The sequence below is a fragment of the Genypterus blacodes genome, unplaced genomic scaffold, assembly GCF_046128005.1.
Source record: "Genypterus blacodes isolate CSIRO-AG114 ecotype Tasmania unplaced genomic scaffold, CSIRO-AGI_Gbla_v1 ptg000061l_1, whole genome shotgun sequence".
NCBI classification, from domain to species: domain Eukaryota; kingdom Metazoa; phylum Chordata; class Actinopteri; order Ophidiiformes; family Ophidiidae; genus Genypterus; species Genypterus blacodes.
This window is the reverse complement of record NW_027466873.1, coordinates 1,652,226-1,672,336: the sequence shown is the minus strand read 5'-3', so window position 1 is coordinate 1,672,336 and position 20,111 is coordinate 1,652,226. Positions and strand designations below refer to the sequence as shown.

The 20,111-nt window shown below is 44.0% G+C and overlaps 3 protein-coding genes across 3 annotated transcripts; 2 read left to right on the top strand and 1 right to left on the bottom strand.

Annotated features, from left to right (window-relative positions):
- Position 1: 1 nt before the first annotated feature.
- Positions 2-4,246, top strand: qng1 (Q-nucleotide N-glycosylase 1). The gene is made up of 7 exons (XM_076154354.1): positions 2-88; positions 1,203-1,421; positions 1,870-2,016; positions 2,358-2,470; positions 2,917-3,060; positions 3,546-3,741; positions 3,831-4,246. Exons 2-7 carry the CDS (start codon positions 1,232-1,234, stop codon positions 4,058-4,060), a joined length of 1,020 nt encoding a protein of 339 aa, XP_076010469.1. The 5' UTR covers positions 2-88; positions 1,203-1,231; the 3' UTR covers positions 4,061-4,246.
- A 1,029-nt stretch (positions 4,247-5,275) lies between these two features.
- Positions 5,276-12,257, top strand: LOC143003389 (kinesin-like protein KIF27). The gene is given in 13 exon segments (XM_076154006.1): positions 5,276-5,573; positions 6,262-6,462; positions 6,804-7,705; positions 7,804-7,947; positions 8,207-8,356; positions 8,538-8,731; positions 9,232-9,314; positions 9,317-9,354; positions 9,466-9,636; positions 9,736-9,918; positions 10,153-10,380; positions 10,487-10,683; positions 10,879-12,257. Coding segments are annotated over 13 exon segments (3,405 nt in total). The 3' UTR covers positions 11,495-12,257.
- An 850-nt stretch (positions 12,258-13,107) lies between these two features.
- Positions 13,108-18,657, bottom strand: LOC143003388 (kinesin-like protein KIF27). The gene is made up of 12 exons (XM_076154005.1): positions 18,360-18,657; positions 17,804-18,004; positions 16,472-17,454; positions 16,210-16,353; positions 15,964-16,116; positions 15,544-15,785; positions 15,308-15,413; positions 14,991-15,161; positions 14,709-14,891; positions 14,247-14,474; positions 13,942-14,140; positions 13,108-13,704 (listed from the first exon to the last, which is right to left on the bottom strand). Exons 1-12 carry the CDS (start codon positions 18,655-18,657, stop codon positions 13,172-13,174), a joined length of 3,441 nt encoding a protein of 1,146 aa, XP_076010120.1. The 3' UTR covers positions 13,108-13,171.
- Between the last annotated feature and the right edge of the window lie 1,454 nt (positions 18,658-20,111).

Here is a 20,111-nt window from a genome sequence, read left to right as displayed (position 1 = left end):
GTGACGGTCCAAAAGGAGCGTTGTGATTCGCCAGGCACCGAAACCCGGTAGTAGGACTTTGTGCATGCAATTGTTATACATCTAATCGGTAAGTTTAGCACATATTGTTGTAAGCGTATACAATTCTAAATTAAGGTTGGTCAAACCCGCGGAAATGTCAGCGGTATTTCAACGATAAACCTTCAACGCAAACTATCTGCGAAGAGCAAAGTCCAGAATATTTACATGCATGTTTCTCTTAAGGTTATCTTGGTTTATAACGTGAGGACCTGATTGAATTGTTTCACGAAATAACCCTCGAAAGGTCGAGTTCTTTTCGGATCTCGTGATTGAACATGAGGAAAACTACGGAAATGTGCGACATGTGCTTGATCAAGGAGGGCTGCTGTGTTCGTGCGTAACCGTGTCACGTTGTACACAAACCATTCAAAGCTCAGACTGAGGAGACAAAATGTAGCTGTGTGGGGGTTTAATATCGGGGCGAGTCGCGCTGTCTGTATTCTTGTAACGTGTCCATGTAGTCCCTTCATGTCTGAGCTTGTGTAATCAGTTGGGGATTCAGCACTTGTGCCTTATGAAACATACACATGTCAAGTCTTCACCGACACCTTGTTATTGATGTTGGCGCTGATGTGTTGTTTGCTCTCCCCAAGCATCGCCCATGGCTCCTAATGGTCAATACGAGGGTAGCGAGCCCAGCAGAGAAAGGTCGTAGTTAAAGGCTTTGCAGTTTAAAAAATAAAAATAAAATCTCGTTCCAATTTCTGCCTATTATATCTGCAGGGAGTTTCACACTTGCCACACCTGGCCTAAAATTATTCATATTCATCTGAGGCCAAAGGAGTTCCAGCTAATGGGGCCACATAATGTGAATATCACTTGCCTTAAATGAATGGAGTCAATGTACAAAAACACCCAAGGGAGTACAGGATATTACTTTCCTTTGTCAGGCTCAAACCTTATCAACCAACCAACCTGCATCCATTTCTGAACGCAGCATGCCCGGCACCATTGACCTTTGAGACCTAATGTCTCACCTGGATTAGACTTTAAGGTTTCTCTCTCTCTCTCTCTCTCTCTCTCTCTCTCTCTCTCTCGTAGAGTATACAGCTTTGGTCAATAATGATTCCGTGTCGTTGACAACACATAATGTGCCACAGTGTTTTATCATGTATGTGTTTGACATGTGTGTGCCCCTCCAGCTGTGTGTCTTCCCTGCGCCGTGTTCATTATGGCATCACCTCTTTTTCCTCGTGAGTCGGGCCAGTTTGTCGCCGAGCAGAGTCGAGATGTGTTTGTAGAGGAGGAGGGTGTCCAGAGGGTAGCAGAGATGCTCTACTTGCTCTGCAACAGTGATGAGCTGACCGGTAGCAGTTGGAAAAAAGCCAATCCGTTGGCTCCAGCACCCACCTCTGACCAGGGGAGTCACTGACCCGACAGGACACGCTCACTTCTCACCACATAATGTACATTACACCTTAGACTTACCTTCATAGTGTAGGTTGTGGAAATAACACAACTAAAATAAACAAATGATATAATAAATATAATAAATTATAAATAAATATAATGATAGATCACTGTTTAAACAGATCTTTGAAGTTAATTACTAATGCTCCACATGCTGGTTTGTAGGCTTCAACACGTGAAAGCCTGTCCATACACACTTGTGGTCTCTTTCTTATTTATTTATTTAACACTATGCCTTCTTTCTCAAGTATACCGCATTTAAACCATATTCCTAATCCATACAATAATAGAGGTTGACTTTTTCTTTTCTGCACAGTTCAGGCACTTTGGTGTAACTTATAACTTTCTAAACCTTTTTAATTGTAACTTGATACCTTTTCTTTTTTTAAACACTTCAGGCCTTGAACTGGGTGTTTGTGGTGGACACTATGAATTTCTCCTTTTGGCCAGAGAGTGAAAGCCAGCAGTGTGAGGTGACGTATAGAGGGACCACATATACAGGCTACATGACTTTATGTGCTGCCATCACCAGAGCAATGGAAGAAGGTGAGTCAATGTACTAGTTAGTGGAAAGCCAGTGGCTATTGTGCATGAATGGCAAATGAGTCATAATTTGTATTATTTATTATAAAAGGCAATTTCTATTAAGCCTTTTCAGCCGTCAGTGCACTTTTTGTTAACTGCTTTTAGATGTGGATACGATTCATTATATCTCATATGGGATAGTGCTTCCTGTTTGTGGGGACAGTGGCCTTTATAATTGCAAACCGACCCAGGGAAGACCATTTGATAGCATATGATGAGAACAAATAAGGTCTTTAGAGCTCGAGTTATTTATGGTGTCCTGCTAATTCATGTCTACTTATTCTCTCTTCCTCACTCCACAGGTATATCCATCACCGATCCAAAGTACTTTTCTCAGATGAGTATAGAGGAGTTGGGACATGTGCTGCGATCAGACAATGAAACGCCCATGCCGATGCTCCCGGAGCGCCACCAGGTTCTAACACTCTCTTATTATGTCCCTCCAGCATGGTAGTAGGTGTGTAACAAGTCACAAAGTCCAGTTGGATTCATAATGTTATGGCAACATCATCCTTCAATAGTTTCTATACAGATTACAGAGCACCTTTTCCAGTATGTGCAATGCAGATAAGATACAAATCTTCTTATTTTACTTTATGCTTCATGATGCTAAGGATGATAAGGATAGTGATATAAATACTGTATTGTGAATGTGTTGTGTATTTGATACAGGATATCATGGGGTCAGGCAGGAGTACCTCTTGTTTAATAAATGAATGAACTTTACCTTAATTTAATGAAAGGTCATTATTTATATGAACAGCTGCTCTGACAAGGAAATCAGAGTGCAGCTTAGAACCTCATACTCACCCATACCAGACAATTTTAACGTCACACATTTCTGAATGTATGTAAAAAAAGGCACTGACTGAGGCCGGCTGCGTCCTTCTGGAACATGGTGGAAGCTTCCGGAGTTTTATCAGCCAAGCTGGGAATGATGCACTGAAGATGGTGGAGCTCATTGTGGAAAAGATTCCTTCCTACAGGGATGAAGCTACGTATGAGGTATGAATACATGTTGTCTTTGCATGAACACGTCATGTAAGCACACGTCTTTCTGTTGTGCTTCCTGACTGAAATCGTCTTTGTTGTCACTGCTCGTCTAACCTCGGGATCTGAACAAAATCCTTTCCTTTGTCAACACAATTGTGTTGACATTTTGAACGTATTGCTTGAAAAAACACACATACAACACACTTATTTACAGGTTAGACAGTATTATGAAATTGTATGCTATCAAATGAAACGTATTCATGGACAATTTGGTACGAGAACCTAAGACAAACATTTGATGCGAGAGTTCCATCTTCTGGGCAAAGATATAGCAGCATATGCAATGCAGTTAAGCTGCAAATAATATTGTTTGCACATACAGTTCTAGGATGCCATGTTGTTTTTGTGTAAAATATTTTTAAAAATTTAAATACAGACTTAAGACCAAATAATGCATGAAGACGTGTATCTAACTGCCCACCTGAAATTTGTTTCAGGGTAAGAGAATCTCTTTCTACAAGCGAGCACAGATCCTGGTGGCAGATTACTGGGGCGTCATGGAGGCCAGTGGAGAGGGAGACATCATGAACATAGAGCGGCTCACCATGTTTGCAGACTACAGGGTCCCTCAGGCTCTTGTCTACCTAGGTGTGCTGCGATACTCAGACACACTGATGCAAGCCCTGGAAAATGGTGAGGCAGAAACCTGTATGCATTGCAGTCATGAAGAATGTTTTAAGCTGTCCAGTGTGTGTATGTGTTTTTGTCTCTGCCCCTCTAAGGTGAGCTGATGATGTCTGGCGAGCGCAGGGAGGTAGAGATCCGTGGCTGCTCTGTTTGGTCAGTGGAGCTGATCAAAGCTCATCTCTGCAAGCTGGTACAAGAGAGAGACCGGCAGACTTGCGAAATCAACTCGGCAATCATCGACTTCTACCTGTGGCCTTATGCCAAGCAGCACCACAGAGAGATGGCCCACATCCCCATACACCACACACGCTGTGTGTACTACTGAGCAACTGGCTGGCAGTATTGCGTACAGTAGCTGCACGTTGCTGGGATGGAGTCAAGCATGGAACTGTGCCAGACATTTATAAATGGGCTTCACTGGAGCTGTAGCAGAAACAAGTGTAAAGTTTAATTCAGCTTGTTTGACCCTGTTGTCTGTGTGTCTCGTGAATTAAATTGTACAGAAATTGTGCCAGATTTGTTTTATTCATACTAGTGCAGTGGATCATGAGAAAATAGTGATTTTAAAGGGCGACTCCACCAACTTTACTCTTTAAATTCAATTTCTCAGACATGTGAAGCGCTATTCAAAAATAGAAAAGATGCATTTGTGGTCGTATACCTACGGATGTGCAAGGTGAAGGAAACTGATCCTAATGACATCACAAGTGCACTTTTACTTAGACTTACAAGTCTGACAAATAAGGCCTCTCCTAAAGATCTTGAAGTGAATTCAGTGCCTTGAACATGAAGAAGTGGCATGAGTTTTCTTTGTGATTTGTTTAATTTACATCTGTGTGTTGATGGGCCTGAAATGATCAAATACAGTATATATGCACTGTAGGAATAAAAGAAATACATACAGTTTACCAATTTGCACCTGCAGACAGAAATACTTACAGTGATAACTGGCGCACTTGCATGTGTGTTTTGTTTTTGTCAGAGAAAATTGTGTGTGTGTTTGTTCTGAAACAGTAGCAGCACCTTTTGCCACTTTTAAACCTGCCTGGTGTTTCAGGAACGGTCAAAGGGTGGCGTCGTTGGCTTTCTTTCTCCACGACAAGTCTGTCCTCGTCCGCGTCATTTTATAACCCACCCGTATTGCGACAAGAAGGACGTGATTTGTCGATTGATACCACATGGAAACTAATCACACTTATGTTAATGCTATAGAACTCTGACCACAGTTACAACACAAACACATAAGCAGTTAGCATGGGGGAGGATTTATTTACTAATATTTGTGTCGGGTGTATGTTCGTTTTGTCTGCAGACCTTTGGATAGCTCACCTTGTCGGAATACGAGTGAGGTTCCGGTTACCGTCAATTGGGTTTCCGGTGGTTTCCTGGACAACCGAGGAGTGTCAACAAATCAGGAGCTGCACCAAAGTTACCAACAACATCGCAACAAGTAATGGTAAACAAGAAAAAAAAAACCCCGACGCTTTATCGTATTAATACGTAGCTTAAACGCGTGAATCTATCAACATATTTCCACGCTATGACTGAAGAACGTGTCCGTGTGGCGGCCCGTATTCGACCCCTGCTCCCCAAAGAGGTGCTCCACAACCGCCGGGTGTGTGTGCGGGCGGTACCGGACAACAAGCAGGTGATTGTCGGGACAGAGCAGCTGTTCCCCTTCGACTACGTGTTTGGACCCACAGTCAGCCAGAATGAGGTGTACGAGTCCTGCGTCCAGCCCCTGGTGAAGTCCCTGCTGGACGGATACAACGCCACCGTCTTCTGTTATGGACAAACCGGGTCAGGCAAGACGTACACACTCGGAGGGAGGAACCTTGGTGAGAGTTTAGCCAGGGGACACATGTTATGACAGGGCAGCGGACCTTTGGACAGCATTTTGAGCAAAGATACCACTTGTTAACCCAGTATTGTCAAAATAAAACAAGTTGTGTACAATTAAGATTAACCATGAAACATAAAATATAACATATAAAACAAGAAAAGCAGATAGAAGCAGTCAAAGTAAATTACCTCGAGTATAGGTAAGATTTAAGATTTCGAAAAACCCTTGATAGAAGAGGTTAAGGTAACATGCAGGAGTTCATTGATCCATAATGTAGGAATAATCTGTCCCTTTTTAGCTTGAAATGAGACCACAGACAAAAGCTGTTGGTCATTAGATTTGAGTGATCTAGAGTGAAACAGGCATTGGAGGTCGTCTGACATGATGGAGCTAAAAACAACAGATTTTAAGCCAAATGTGAAACAAACAGGCAGCCAGTGTGAAGAGCAGAATGTTTGTGTAATGTTTGTGTAATTTGAATGCAAGTTAAATGCTCAGTCGTAGTGTTTTGTACAACCTAGATGTGCGATAAAAGACTGATCAAGTCCTGTTTGTGTAAGTTACAGTAGTCAGAGATGAATAAAAGCACAAATTACTTTTTCAAAATCCAAAGGATATTTATAATATTTCACCTTCTGTGTTTTGGCAGCTTGTACTGTAACTTCCCATGTCCTTCCTCACAGATGATGAGGGGGGTGTTATTGACAGGGTGGCCCAGGATGTGTTCTCCCTGCTGGAGGAGAAGAGGCAGAGCAGGCAGAGTATGGAAGTTACCTTACGGGTGTCATATTTGGAGCTGTACATGGAGGAGGTGCGAGACCTCCTGCAGCTCCACAGCAACCCCAAAGAGCTTCACATCAGAGATGATGACAGGGGGAATACAGGTAATGAACATATGGGTTTGAGCTGCAAGGAAATTGTATGTTAGAGATTGTATGTTAGAGATATTGGAGCTTCATTGTCGGCCTCATTGATGTTTATCTTCAACAGATACCATCACTACACACTGTGATTACATGTACATATCAGCTATCAGTCTGTACCGGTCCCTCTTAATTAAAGACAGACTGCTTACTGCTGTACAAAGATGTGCATTAATGGCATTTCATTAAACCCCAATGCTGTAGTGAGAGACCATGTAGAGCAAATGAGTGAACAATGGTAGCACAATGAGATTACACACTGTGTTAATATACCTATTGTGTGTGTGTGTGTGTGTTTCCAGTGGTGGTTGGAGCCAAAGAGACGGTTGTTACTTCAGCAGAGGACCTCCTGAGCATTGTGGAGGTGGGCAATGCTCTGCGTCACACTGGCACCACAGGAATGAATGAGCGCTCCAGTCGCTCTCATGCTATCCTCATCATTCAGCTCTCCCAGCGTTGCCTCACAAACAAGTCTACCTCAAACTCAGCCTGCCTCTCCAAACTCTGTCTGGTGGACCTGGCAGGCTCAGAACGTGCTGGTAAAACAGGAAACACCGGGGCTCGCTTCAAAGAATCTGTCTTTATCAACACAGACCTGCTGGCTCTGAGTAAGGTCATCCGTGCCCTCTCTGACCCCGGTCAGAAAGGCAGCACTCACATACCTTACCGTGACTCTAAGATCACTCGCCTCCTGCGTGATTCATTGGGGGGTACAGCACATACCCTGATGATTACTTGTGTGAGTCCCTCCCATGACAACATAGCTGAGACTCTCTGTGCTTTACAGTTTGCAACGAGAGCTCGTCATATTCGCAATCGCCCGGGAGAGATGTGTTCTCATACAGAGGTCACAATGTGTCCTACTAACTGGAACCCCGGGCATGAATTACACACAATAAAAGAGCTATTGAAAGAGAAGGGTGGACATATGGAGATGGAGAGGGGGAAGACAGAATCGAGAGTTGGATGGGAGAACACAATTCAGGCCTGCATTCTGGTGCAGGAAGCTGCAGATCTCCTGACAGACACCTCTTGTTCCACCCCAAGTCCCTCTTTCAAGCAGCGGTTGCAAGATTGGCAGGAGAAACTGAAGGCTTTTAATATTTTACATCAAATTGATGATAACAACTGTGTGAAGGAAAACGAAGACCAACCCCATCATGTCACCATGTTACAGCTCAGACGAGAACTCAACAAGTGTCAGGTAAAGCCTGAACATAGCTGCACCAAAATTCAATAAATTAATTTGTGCACCCTGTTGAGAGGTTTAATTTAGCATTTCCTGTTTATCCCTTTTCTCAGGAAGCTCTTGCCATAGAGAAGCAGGTAATGCAAAGGAAAAATGAAGAGCTCTGGCAGGTGCAAAATGAGGTAGACAAACTTCACCATGAGGGCAAAACCCACATCCAGGCCTTACAGGAGGAAAAAGAGCGTACACGTATGCAGGTGAGGTGACAGGTTTGGATGCTGTTTGTTGGACAGCGTTTCAATACAAAGCAGGGTTTACCATACAGCTTTTAAAGCATGGTGGTCCTTCTCCTGCTGCGGCGTTTGTTGTTGTTTTGTTGTATTTTAGTTTTGGCTTCGGCACCACAGAAAACCCGCCTAAGTCGTAAAATGGAAGAGAAAACCCTCCAGAGAACTGTGAGAGCTGCACAGATGTGGGTATGTTTACATTGTTCTTTATTTTTGTGAATGTCTTCAGACGGAGCAGCTAGTAGACCAGCAGATTTTGATTGATCGTCTTCGTGATGATCTTTTGACCGTTAGGGGTGAAACCCCTGGAAACTCAGGCAGGAGACCCCTCAGTGTCCCTCTGATCAGACACATCTGTGGACAAGCGCCTGTCAGGAAGGTGAGTAACAACAGGATGTGTGTCTGTCTGTGTGATTTTTTTTGTTGTCCCTGTAGTGTGACAATTGTGTTGCAGCTAAGGTGTTTGACTCCATCAGTGTGTCACATTTACATTAATTATTATTTTTACCACAATTTCTCAATGTAGCTGTGTACACTGATGTTGTTGGATTTTGGTTCAGATCTACTCCAGTCCTCCAGCTTATTCATTGGAGAGGGTGATGGCAGCGTTTAGGATGCGTAACCAGCTCCTGCTGTCTGAGACTGAGGAGAAGGATGAGGTTTACTCTCCATTCATCAAACGACAGACAGAGAGCAAAGACAGGGATCAAGAGGAGGAAGAGGAGAAGGACAACAAGGGCGGAACTGGCTTTAGGTGAGATATCTAAAAAACAAGCTGCCTGGTTCTCTTTCAAGCCATCAATCATGAATGACTAACAATACTAATTCATCCAGTGACATGTCAGTCAGTCATTTTGCCTAAGCAGCCATACAGAGCTTCATTCAATAAAAACTAAATGTTGCAAAGGGAAACAGTGACAAGCAGATCATTTCACACATTAATAATCTTATGTGGTTTATATTGTGGTTTATTCATCCAGTAACATGACAGAAAGTTTGCTTTTACAGCCATACAAAGATATAAATCACTTGAAAGCAAATGTTGCAAATTTAGATAAATATTAGATTAGATTAGATTAGATTAGATTAGATTAGATTAGACACACCTTTATTAGTCCCACACTGGGACATTTCCAAAACTTCCTATAATCTCACTCATTGTATAAATCATAAATAATTTTTTCTTTCTTTTAGTTTATCTGGTTTTGCCACACCAGTGATTGAATTTAATTAAACATTGTGTCATTATAACAGGCGTTCTTTAAACCTCACGTGGACGAGTCGGCAGCAGAAACCATCTCAGAAACAGAAGAACACTGGATTGGACCAAACATCTGATGCAATCCTGTCAAAAGAAAAAGTACTTATTCGTTTTGGGTTTTGATTGTCTTTTACTCTCATTTCCCTCCTCCTTTGCCCCTCTTCTGTCTTTTGCTTCTTTGTTTCCCTCCTCACGCTCCTTGGTCTTCCTCTTTGTCTGCATCATAGGCACATGACAGTAGTTGGCTGGAGCTGGAGGAGGAACGTGTGCTGCAGAGAAGAACACAGCTGCAGGAGCTGGAAGAGGAGCTGAGAAGGAGAGAGGAGGTGCTGCAGCAGAAGGAGGCTTGTGTGCTACAGAAGAACAATCTGGAGGTCAAGAAATGCTCCTCTAGTCAGGTCTGCTTGAACATACCAATCATAACAATAATAATGTTAAAAGTAGTTGGAAAAAGTGGTGGACACAAGTGTCCTTTTGTTCCTCTTGTATATATGTAGGCTCTGAGTCATGACCTGCTGTGTGTGTCGATGAGGCTGGAGACTCTGGATGAGCAGCTGGAGAGTAGCAGCAGGACGGGGCGAGTCACCACAGAGGAACTGGAAAGAGAGAGAGATGCACTCAGAAGCAGAAGAGACGCTCTGGATGCACAGCTCAAGGACAACAGAGTGCTCACTGCAGAGGTCAGACTAAAGGAAAGTGTGTATTGATGTGTGAGTGCACGTGAGCGTGATGTTACTACAAAGGAAGAAGGCTGAGGTGATGCAAGGATTGGACACATTTTGGGATAGATGGATCTCATGTCACATGATGCTCTAAACACCATTTCCTCTTGACGTGTACGTCTCTGTCCATGCTTGTTGCCTTGTGCATTTGTGTCTCATGTGTTCTCTGATTTGTGTCTCATGTGTGTCTAGGAGGAGCATTCTCTGCTTGAGCTGGATGAAGCCGTCTACATTCTGGATGTTGCTGTGCAGTTTAAAAACCATTCCATCCAGGATAAACAGCAGAAGCTGTCGATCAAAGACTGTTGCTCCTCTCAGTCCCACAGCTCTGAGACCGCCCAACTCTGCGACCTCACCAGGAGGCTGAAGGAGCTCTCAACACCTGAGGCCTCAGAGTTACTCATCAGATACTTTAACAAAGTGAGATAGAAAGCATTCATATTTGACGTGAGAATAAGTGAACAAAATCCTAAGATCGCATATCCTGATTTCTCTTGCTCCCTACCACCTTCTCCATTTTCTCTAGGTTGTTTGTCTCCGTGAAGCGGAGAACCATTTGCGGTTGCGTTGTGAAGAGTTGGAGCTCCGTGTTGAAGATCAAGAGGGGGCACTCAAGGAGATGGAGGCGTCCCTGCAGCGTCTGGCACTGGCTGCAGACCGCAGGCTCACCCAGCAGCACCAAGACCACCAGACCAGCATCCAGCTGCTGCTGCAGAAACTAAAAGGTGAGAGGGAGGAGGGCCTGCATGAATCCATGATGCACACACTGATTTATTGTGCATGCATATTAGTCAAATATATCTCTAGGAAATGGATAAATAATGGTCTTGGAATTAAATAGCTGTCTCACTTCCCTTTTCTCCACACTGTGTGTGTGTGTGTGTGTGTGTGTGTGTGTGTGTGTGTGTGTGTGTGTGTGGATGGTGTCTCAGGAGAGTCACAGCAAGCTATTCAAGGGAAGCTACAGCATTTGGAGAAAGAGTTGTTTTTCTACAAGAGCTCTAGCCGCCAGTTGAAACAGAAGCTCAGAGAACTGCTCAGTGATGCCCACCATGGTGTCCCCGAGGCTGAGCACACACAGGCGGACACACAGCCTTCCCACACTAAGACTTACAGTATACAAGCAAATGAACCTGTGACCAAAAGTGAACCCATGCAGACAAAGACACACATTGCGACAACATTCAGAAAGATACATGCAGACCAAATAGATAAAAAGATACACATTGATCAGGCAAAAATTAACCGGACACACAACTCCTGTAGTTCATTATTCTCTGACTCCCATACACCCAAGAAGACAAAGGTGTCTGCCTTCACGCTGATGCCCTTGGGAAGTAATGAGAGAGCATCAAGTCACAGTGCAGATGGTCAGGTGAGGCAGGTCTGTCTGTCTCGCAGGGAGCTGAGACAGGTCTTCCCTGCAAACCTACAAGTCCATGGTTCAGCCACAAGGAGTAGCCAGTCTTCTGTGGATGTCACAGAGTCTATGGCAGAAGACTCGATTGAAGTAGCCAAAAATAGTGACAGTTGACTGTAACACACCATGAGAGAAGCTGAAGTGGGAAAGGAAGTCTTTGCGTCTTTGTAATGTTAAACTCTTTGGTGAAAGCAGGTGTATAGTTGTGTATAGATCCACATTATCTCAGTGCATTTGACTTTTTCAAGACAATAAACCTTCATGAAGAATTAGATTTGAGGTTTCTGTTGGTAAGTCTGGTAAGGGTTTAGGTTTTGGTTAGACTGCTTTCACCTCTGAGTAAATAGATAGAGAATTTTGCACAACAATTTACTGTGACTGATCGTTAAGTCATTTGCACTTATTAAGGTTGTAGATTGTGTCTTGGGGGGGCGGTTGATGGTCCACCAGCTACACTATAGCAATAATTAATGTTATGCCGTTATGCGACATTGATTCATTGTTTTACTCTGTGTGCATTAGTTACTATTGTGTTTTGAATGGTGTGTAACTTTAACTGTTTTCTGATATTAGTGTATTTATTAGGATTAACAACTGACGAGCATGCCGGTAGTATTGCATACACTGGCTGCCTTTTGCTGGGATGAAGCCAAGCATGTTCCTGTGCTAGACATTTATATAACAGGTTAACTGTAGCTGCAATGGATACAGACGTTAAGTTATAATTTAGCATGTTTCACCCCGTGTCACTGTGTCCCGGGAATTGAAAGGACAGAAATACAGAGCAAATTTTTCTTTTAATCATAAATATGTTTTGTTGTTTTATTGTCATTCATTTGTGTTATTTTCTATTTATAACTCATTGTCCTGTCATTATAAGGGAGATACATACTTTAAAATGTGATAATAAAATGTCATCAAAATACCATCCATCCATCCATCCATCCATCCATCCATCCATTCATTCATTCATTCATTCATTCATTCTCTACACACTTATTCTTTCAGGGTTGCTGGAGCCTCTTCCAACGGTCATAACTACATAATGAAATTAAAGAACATATTGACACAATGAAGACTGAAGCCTGCAATTATTAGAAACTCTGTTACATGTTCCGTGTAATTCTTCAGAAAGGATTTTGAGGTCAAAGATGAAAGAGTTAACATGAATCTGTACGCTACTATGCACCTGCTTACACCAACTGCTCCATGTCGCCTATGCCCAATCAGATGCCTGGCCAGAATAATATTTGCTATTATGGCACAACAACCTGCCACTCAGAAACCTATTATCTTAATGGGTTAGAAGTTACTTTTAGTGCTCAAAGCGAGTTTTTGCTCATGAGGGCGATGGATTGTCTTCACTAGTGAGCCACACGGGAAATTGCCTAAGACAGGTAAGAAGCCTATGTAACTTGCTCTGCTCTCCCTTCAAATATCACTTCATGTTGTCTTGTCACTGGTAATAATCCCGTCCTAGGCCATGTTTAAGTAACTATCACATTGCCCAGGACCAGGTGTCTAAAGGAGAATCCACTAAATCTTCCTAATATTTGCTCCTAATGTTTGGGCCTCAGGAAATCTTGTCTGATCCTGATTTAGAAGAATGGAATGTGATTGGTTACACTGCATGATGCATTACCATTAACAAAACTGAACTCTAAGATTGTGTTTTGCAAATAAGAGAAACTTGACAGATATTTGCACTTTTTTATTGATCTTGACCGAACACATAGAAATATATTTTGACGAAAGAAACTTGTATAAAAGGGATGAACACTTCCACTACTGTCAACTGTCACCATTTCTGTCTCCTTCTTCCAGCATAGTCTCTGTAATATCCACAGCAGAGTGGCGCCTCCTTGTGGCAGAATCACAGTCTTGTAGATTTGTTGGGAAGACTTGCCTCAGCTGCCGGCGAGACAGACAGACTTTTATCATCTGAGCCTCATCAGCTGCTCTCTCATTGTTTCCCAAGTGCTGTGCATGTGTGTGCACCTTAGTTTTTTTGTGTGTATGGGAGTCAGGGGATGATGAAGTACAGGAGTTGTGTGTCTGGTTCATTTTTGCCTGATCAATGTGTATCTTTTTATGTATTTGGTCTGCATCTATCTTTCTGCATGTTGTTGCAATGTGTGTCTTTGTCTGCATGGGTTCACTGTTTGTCACAGGCTCATTTGCTTGTATACTGTAAGTCCTAGTGTGTGAAGGCTGTGTGTCCGCCTGTGTGTGCTCAGCCTCGGTGATACCATGGTGGGCATCACTGTACAGCTCTTTCTGTAGCTTCACTTGAAAAGCTTGCTGTGCCTCTCCTGAGCCATCATCTACACACACACACACACACACACACACACACACACACACACACACACACACACACACACACACACACACACACACACACACACACACACACACAGTGTGGAGAAAAGGGAAGTGAGACAGCTATTTAATTCCAAGACCATTATTTATCCATTTCCTAGAGATATATTTGACTAATATGCATGCACAATAAATCAGTGTGTGCATCATGGATTCATGCAGGCCCTCCTCCCTCTCACCTTTTAGTTTCTGCAGCAGCAGCTGGATGCTGGTCTGGTGGTCTTGGTGCTGCTGGGTGAGCCTGCGGTCTGCAGCCAGTGCCAGACGCTGCAGGGACGCCTCCATCTCCTTGAGTGCCCCCTCTTGATCTTCAACACGGAGCTCCAACTCTTCACAACGCAACCGCAAATGGTTCTCCGCTTCACGGAGACAAACAACCTAGAGAAAATGGAGAAGGTGGTAGGGAGCAAGAGAAATCAGGATATGAGATCTTAGGATTTTGTTCACTTATTCTCACGTCAAATATGAATGCTTTCTATCTCACTTTGTTAAAGTATCTGATGAGTAACTCTGAGGCCTCAGGTGTTGAGAGCTCCTTCAGCCTCCTGGTGAGGTCGCAGAGTTGGGCGGGCTCAGAGCTGTGGGACTGAGAGGAGCAACAGTCTTTGATCGACAGCTTCTGCTGTTTATCCTGGATGGAATGGTTTTTAAACTGCACAGCAACATCCAGAATGTAGACGGCTTCATCCAGCTCAAGCAGAGAATGCTCCTCCTAGATACACATGAGACACAAATCAGAGAACACATGAGACACAAATGCACAAGGCAACAAGCATGGACAGAGACGTACACGTCAAGAGGAAATGGTGTTTAGAGCATCATGTGACATGAGATCCATCTATCCCAAAATGTGTCCAATCCTTGCATCACCTCAGCCTTCTTCCTTTGTAGTAACATCACGCTCACGTGCACTCACACATCAATACACACTTTCCTTTAGTCTGACCTCTGCAGTGAGCACTCTGTTGTCCTTGAGCTGTGCATCCAGAGCGTCTCTTCTGCTTCTGAGTGCATCTCTCTCTCTTTCCAGTTCCTCTGTGGTGACTCGCCCCGTCCTGCTGCTACTCTCCAGCTGCTCATCCAGAGTCTCCAGCCTCATCGACACACACAGCAGGTCATGACTCAGAGCCTACATATATAAAAGAGGAGCAAAAGGACACTTGTGCCCACTACTTTTTCCAACTACACTTATCATTATTGTCGTTATGATTGGTATGTTCAAGCAGACCTGACTGGAGGAGCATTTCTTGACCTCCAGTTTGTTCTTCTGTAGCACACAAGCCTCCTTCTGCTGCAGCACCTCCTCTCTCCTTCTCAGCTCCTCTTCCAGCTCCTGCAGCTGTGTTCTTCTCTGCAGCACACGTTCCTCCTCCAGCTCCAGCCAACGACGGTAATGTGCCTACGGTGCAGACAAAGAGGAAGACCAAGGAGCGTGAGGAGGGAACAAATGAAAAAAGAGGTGGAGAAACAGCATGGAGGCATGAGAAACCTCATATTACTACAACTATGACCAACTACTACATTCTGTATTTCATAATGTTGTACTTTTTCGTTTAACAGGATTCCATCGGATATTTGGTCCATTCCAGGGTTCTTCTGTTTCACAGATGGTTTCCGCTTCCGACTTGTCCATGTGAGGTTTAAAGAACGCCTGTTATAATGACACAATGTGTAATTAAATTAAAGCAAACTGACAGGTCACTGGATGAATTAGTATTGTTAGTCATTCATTATTGATGGCTTGAAAGAGAACCAGGCAATTTGTTTTGTGGAGATCTCACCTAAAGCCAGTTCTGCCCTTGGTGTCCTCCTCCTCCTCCTCCTCCTCGTCCTCCTCCTCCTGCTGCTCCTCCTCCTCCTCCTCCTGCTCCTCTTGATCTCTGTCTTTGCTCTCTGTCTGTCGTTTGATGAATGGAGAGTAAACCTCATCCTTCTCCTCAGTCTCAGACAGCAGGAGCTGGTTACGCATCCTAAACGCTGCCATCACCCTCTCCAATGAATAAGCTGGAGGACTGGAGTAGATCTGAACCAAAATCCAACAACATCAGTGTACACAGCTACATTGAGAAATTGTGGGGGAAAAAATGCAATTTTAGCAGACAAAACTGTGGCGCACTGCTGGTATCAAACACAATTGTCACACTAAACAGGGACAAGAAACAAAATCACAGACAGACACACATCCTGCTGTTACTCACAACAGAATGCCTGACAGGCGCTTGTCCACAGATGTGTCTGATCAGAGGGACACTGAGGGGTCTCCTGCCTGAGTTTCCAGGGGTTTCACCCCTAACGGTCAAAAGATCATCACGAAGACGATCGATCAGAATCTGCTGGTCTACTAGCTGTTCTGTCTGAACACACACACAAAAATAAAGAACGATGTAAACATACCCACATCAGTGCAGCTGTCAGGGTTCCCTGCCTCTGCAAACCTGTCACCTCACCTGCATACGTGTACGCTCCTTTTCTTCCTGTAGGGCCTGGATGTGGGTTTTGCCCTCATAGTGAAGTTTGCCAATCTCATTTTGTACCTGCCTGAGTTCTATATTTTTGTTTTTCATTACTTTCTTCTCTATGGCAAGAGCTTCCTGTGGGAAGAGGAAAATACAAAACTAATCCTAGAACCATGATGCACAAAATAATTTAGTGAGCTATTTGAACCAGGCCAGGGAGGAAGCTGAAGGTGCAGCTCTGTTCAGGCTTTACCTGACACTTGAGGAGTTCGCGTCTGAACTGTAACATGGTGACATGATGGGGTTGGTCTCCGTTTTCCTTCACACAGTTGTTATCATCGGTTTGATGTGAATAATTAAAAGCCTTCAGTTTCTCCTGCCAAACTTGCAACCGGTGCTTGGAAGAGGGACTTGGGAGGGAACAAGAGATGTCTGTAAGGAGATCTGCAGCTTCCTGAACCAGAATGCAGGCCTGAATTGTGTCCTCTTGGTTCATCTTCCTGTCAGGGTCTGGTATCTTCATCTGACAAGAGCTATCCTCCCATCCAACTCTTGATTCTGTCTTCCCCCTCTCCACCTCCAAATCTGCACCCTTCTCTTTCAGTAGTCCCCTTAGTGTGTGAATTTCATGCTCCATCTCTTCTAAGCGACCCTTCCCCTGATTCCAGTTAGTAGGACACATTGTGACCTCTGTATGAGAACACATCTCTCCCGGGCGATTGCGAATATGACGAGCTCTCGTTGCAAACTGTAAAGCACAGAGAGTCTCAGCTATGTTGTCATGGGAGGGACTCACACAAGTAATCATCAGGGTATGTGCTGTACCCCCCAATGAATCACGCAGGAGGCGAGTGATCTTAGAGTCACGGTAAGGTATGTGAGTGTTGCTGCCTTTCTGACCGGGGTCAGAGAGGGCACGGATGACCTTACTCAGAGCCAGCAGGTCTGTGTTGATAAAGACAGATTCTTTGAAGCGAGCCCCGGTGTTTCCTGTTTTACCAGCACGTTCTGAGCCTGCCAGGTCCACCAGACAGAGTTTGGAGAGGCAGGCTGGGTTTGGGATAGACTTGTTTGTGAGGCAACGCTGGGAGAGCTGAATGATGAGGATAGCATGAGAGCGACTGGAGCGCTCATTCATTCCTGTGGTGCCAGTGTGACGCAGAGCATTGCCCACCTCCACAATGCTCAGGAGGTCCTCTGCTGAAGTAACAACCGTCTCTTTGGCTCCAACCACCACTGGAAACACACACACACACACACACACACACACACACAATAGGTATATTAACAGTGTGTAATCTCATTGTGCTACCATTGTTCACTCATTTGCTCTACACGGTCTCTCACTGCAGCGTTGGGGTTTAATGAAATGCCATTAATGCACATCTTTGTACAGCAGTAAGCAGTCTGTCTTTAATTAAGAGGGACCGGTACAGACTGATAGCTGATATGTACATGTAATCACAGTGTGTAGTGATGGTATCTGTTGGAGATAAACATCAATGAGGCCGACAATGAAGCTCCAATAATCTCTAACATACAATCCACTCAATTTCCTTGCAGCTCAAACCCATATGTTGATTACCTGTATTCCCCCTGTCATCATCTCTGATGTGAAGCTCTTTGGGGTTGCTGTGGAGCTGCAGGAGGTCTCGCACCTCCTCCATGTACAGCTCCAAATATGACACCCGTAAGGTAACTTCCATACTCTGCCTGCTCTGCCTCTTCTCCTCCAGCAGGGAGAACACATCCTGGGCCACCCTGTCAATAACACCCCCCTCATCATCTGTGAGGAAGGACATGGGAAGTTACAGTACAAGCTGCCAAAACACAGAAGGTGAAATATTATAAATAGTCTGGAAACTGTTTTCATCAGACTGAGTATTGCACCAAACCTCACACACTTCCATTGACTATAACCGGATGACAAGAACAAATTACAGACCACAGATCACAGAAGCAGTCTGATGTTGACTTGGCTGAAATCTGTAATATTTTATTTGTTATTTTTGGTTAATTTGTACACGCCCTTGGTTAAGACAGGTTGTTCTATTTTGACAATACTGGGTTAACAAGTGGTATCTTTGCTCAAAATGCTGTCCAAAGGTTCCCCGCCCAGTGTCTCCTGGCTAAACTCTCACCAAGGTTCCTCCCTCCGAGTGTGTACGTCTTGCCTGACCCGGTTTGTCCATAACAGAAGACGGTGGCGTTGTATCCGTCCAGCAGGGACTTCACCAGGGGCTGGACGCAGGACTCGTACACCTCATTCTGGCTGACTGTGGGTCCAAACACGTAGTCGAAGGGGAACAGCTGCTCTGTCCCGAAAATCACCTGCTTGTTGTCCGGTGCTGCCCGCACACACACGCGGTGTTTGTGAAGAACCTCTTTGGGGAGCAGGGACCGGATCCTGACGGCCACACGGACACGTTCTTCACTCATAATGTCCAGGGTAGGTCGCGATGTTACCTCTGATATGGAAGCTTGAACTATGAGGCTGCGTCACGGCTCCGAGGTTGCGTCAAAAGTTACGATGCAGTGACGTCAAAACTACTCATCTGGACTCTGGAGCTCGTGATCCAGGTAATATAACCCCACCCCCTCCATGTCGTAGCTGTAGTTTGGGGCTTGTGTGTTGGATGCTGCCTCCCTATTGGTGGATGAACACCGCACCTGGGCGAGAGGGATGGTTCTCCACTAGATACACTTTGCGTATAAATACAATTATTCGCTCACGCTTTGAAGTGTTTTTATTATTATTTTTTTAATAGTTGGAGGTTGAATAAATACCATCAGGGAAGTTTTCCCGTCGCTGCCGGTGTCATGGCGTGTGTCCTGGTTGAGGTATGTGGCTTCCTCTTTCCTTCGGTTTGCATCTTTGGTCCGTTCGTTCATTGATTTCTGGGTTTCCGGTGTCTATGGCGTCAGATGGCTATTTATTTTGTTTATGTTTTTGTTTATTTTTATTGATGCAAGCGTTTGACAAGACAGTGCGTATACAATTATGGGAGATTTTGGAGATCGTTTTTATACAGAAAGAGGGTGGGGGGTGGGACAGAGAAAAGAAAGAAGGTTGTATATTTGTTATTATCATTATTATTATTATTGTTGTGTAACTTTTTTCGAAGAGAGGCAGAGAGCCAGAGGGAGAGAGAGAAAGGAGAACTTAGATCCTGAGGCCAAATAGGCAATAAAATGTTCAAGTAAATTGAAACAGATGTTTTTTTTAAATACTAGAGCGCTACTCATAGTTATGTTAAGTTTAAACGCCACACGTACGTATTTAGTTTTGTCAACTGATTTCCAAGGGATACTGATGTGAACCGGACCTCAACCTGGCATTAAAGTATACAGAACATTTGTATACAGAAAGTGTTTTAAAACAGCAACAAGAGCAGGGACATGAAGTGCTGACAAGATGGCTAAGAGATTGATAAGTGATGCACCTTAGTTTAGTTTAATGAAATATGTCATGTTCAATTTCATTTAATTCATCAATTCCTTTTCCTTACATGGTGTAATGGGTTCCCTGTGAACCTGGTTTTACCAATGTAGCTGGACAAAGTGACTGGAAGAAGTACATATACAACACACACGTGTGCAACATACAGTGGGTTTAATCAAAGTCTTAATGCTGATGGTGTACATGCATAGGTTTCTGTTAAATGATGTGCAGACAAACAACATGCACAAAGAAACACATTGATCAGGCAAAAATGAACCAGACACACAACTCTGTGCTTCATCATCCTCTAACCCTCATGCACACAAAAAGACAAAGGTGCACACACACATGCACAGCCCTTGGGAAGCAATGACTGAGCAGCTGTTTTGAGCTTCAGATGATGCAAGTGTTTGGTTCTGCCACAAGGGGGTGCCAGTCTGCTGTAGCGCTT

Excerpts from the sequence above, each read along its gene's own strand:
- qng1 (XM_076154354.1), top strand. The coding sequence starts at position 1,232 with ATGGCATCACCTCTTTTTCCTCGTGAGTCGGGCCAGTTTGTCGCCGAG. Across the intron at positions 2,471-2,916 it reads TGCTCCCGGAGCGCCACCAG|GCACTGACTGAGGCCGGCTG; the intron begins GTTCTAACACTC and ends ATGTAAAAAAAG. Across the intron at positions 3,742-3,830 it reads GATGCAAGCCCTGGAAAATG|GTGAGCTGATGATGTCTGGC; the intron begins GTGAGGCAGAAA and ends TGCCCCTCTAAG.
- LOC143003388 (XM_076154005.1), bottom strand. The coding sequence starts at position 18,657 with ATGAGTGAAGAACGTGTCCGTGTGGCCGTCAGGATCCGGTCCCTGCTC. Across the intron at positions 18,005-18,359 it reads ACTCGGAGGGAGGAACCTTG|ATGATGAGGGGGGTGTTATT; the intron begins GTGAGAGTTTAG and ends CCTTCCTCACAG. Across the intron at positions 17,455-17,803 it reads TGATGACAGGGGGAATACAG|TGGTGGTTGGAGCCAAAGAG; the intron begins GTAATCAACATA and ends GTGTGTTTCCAG.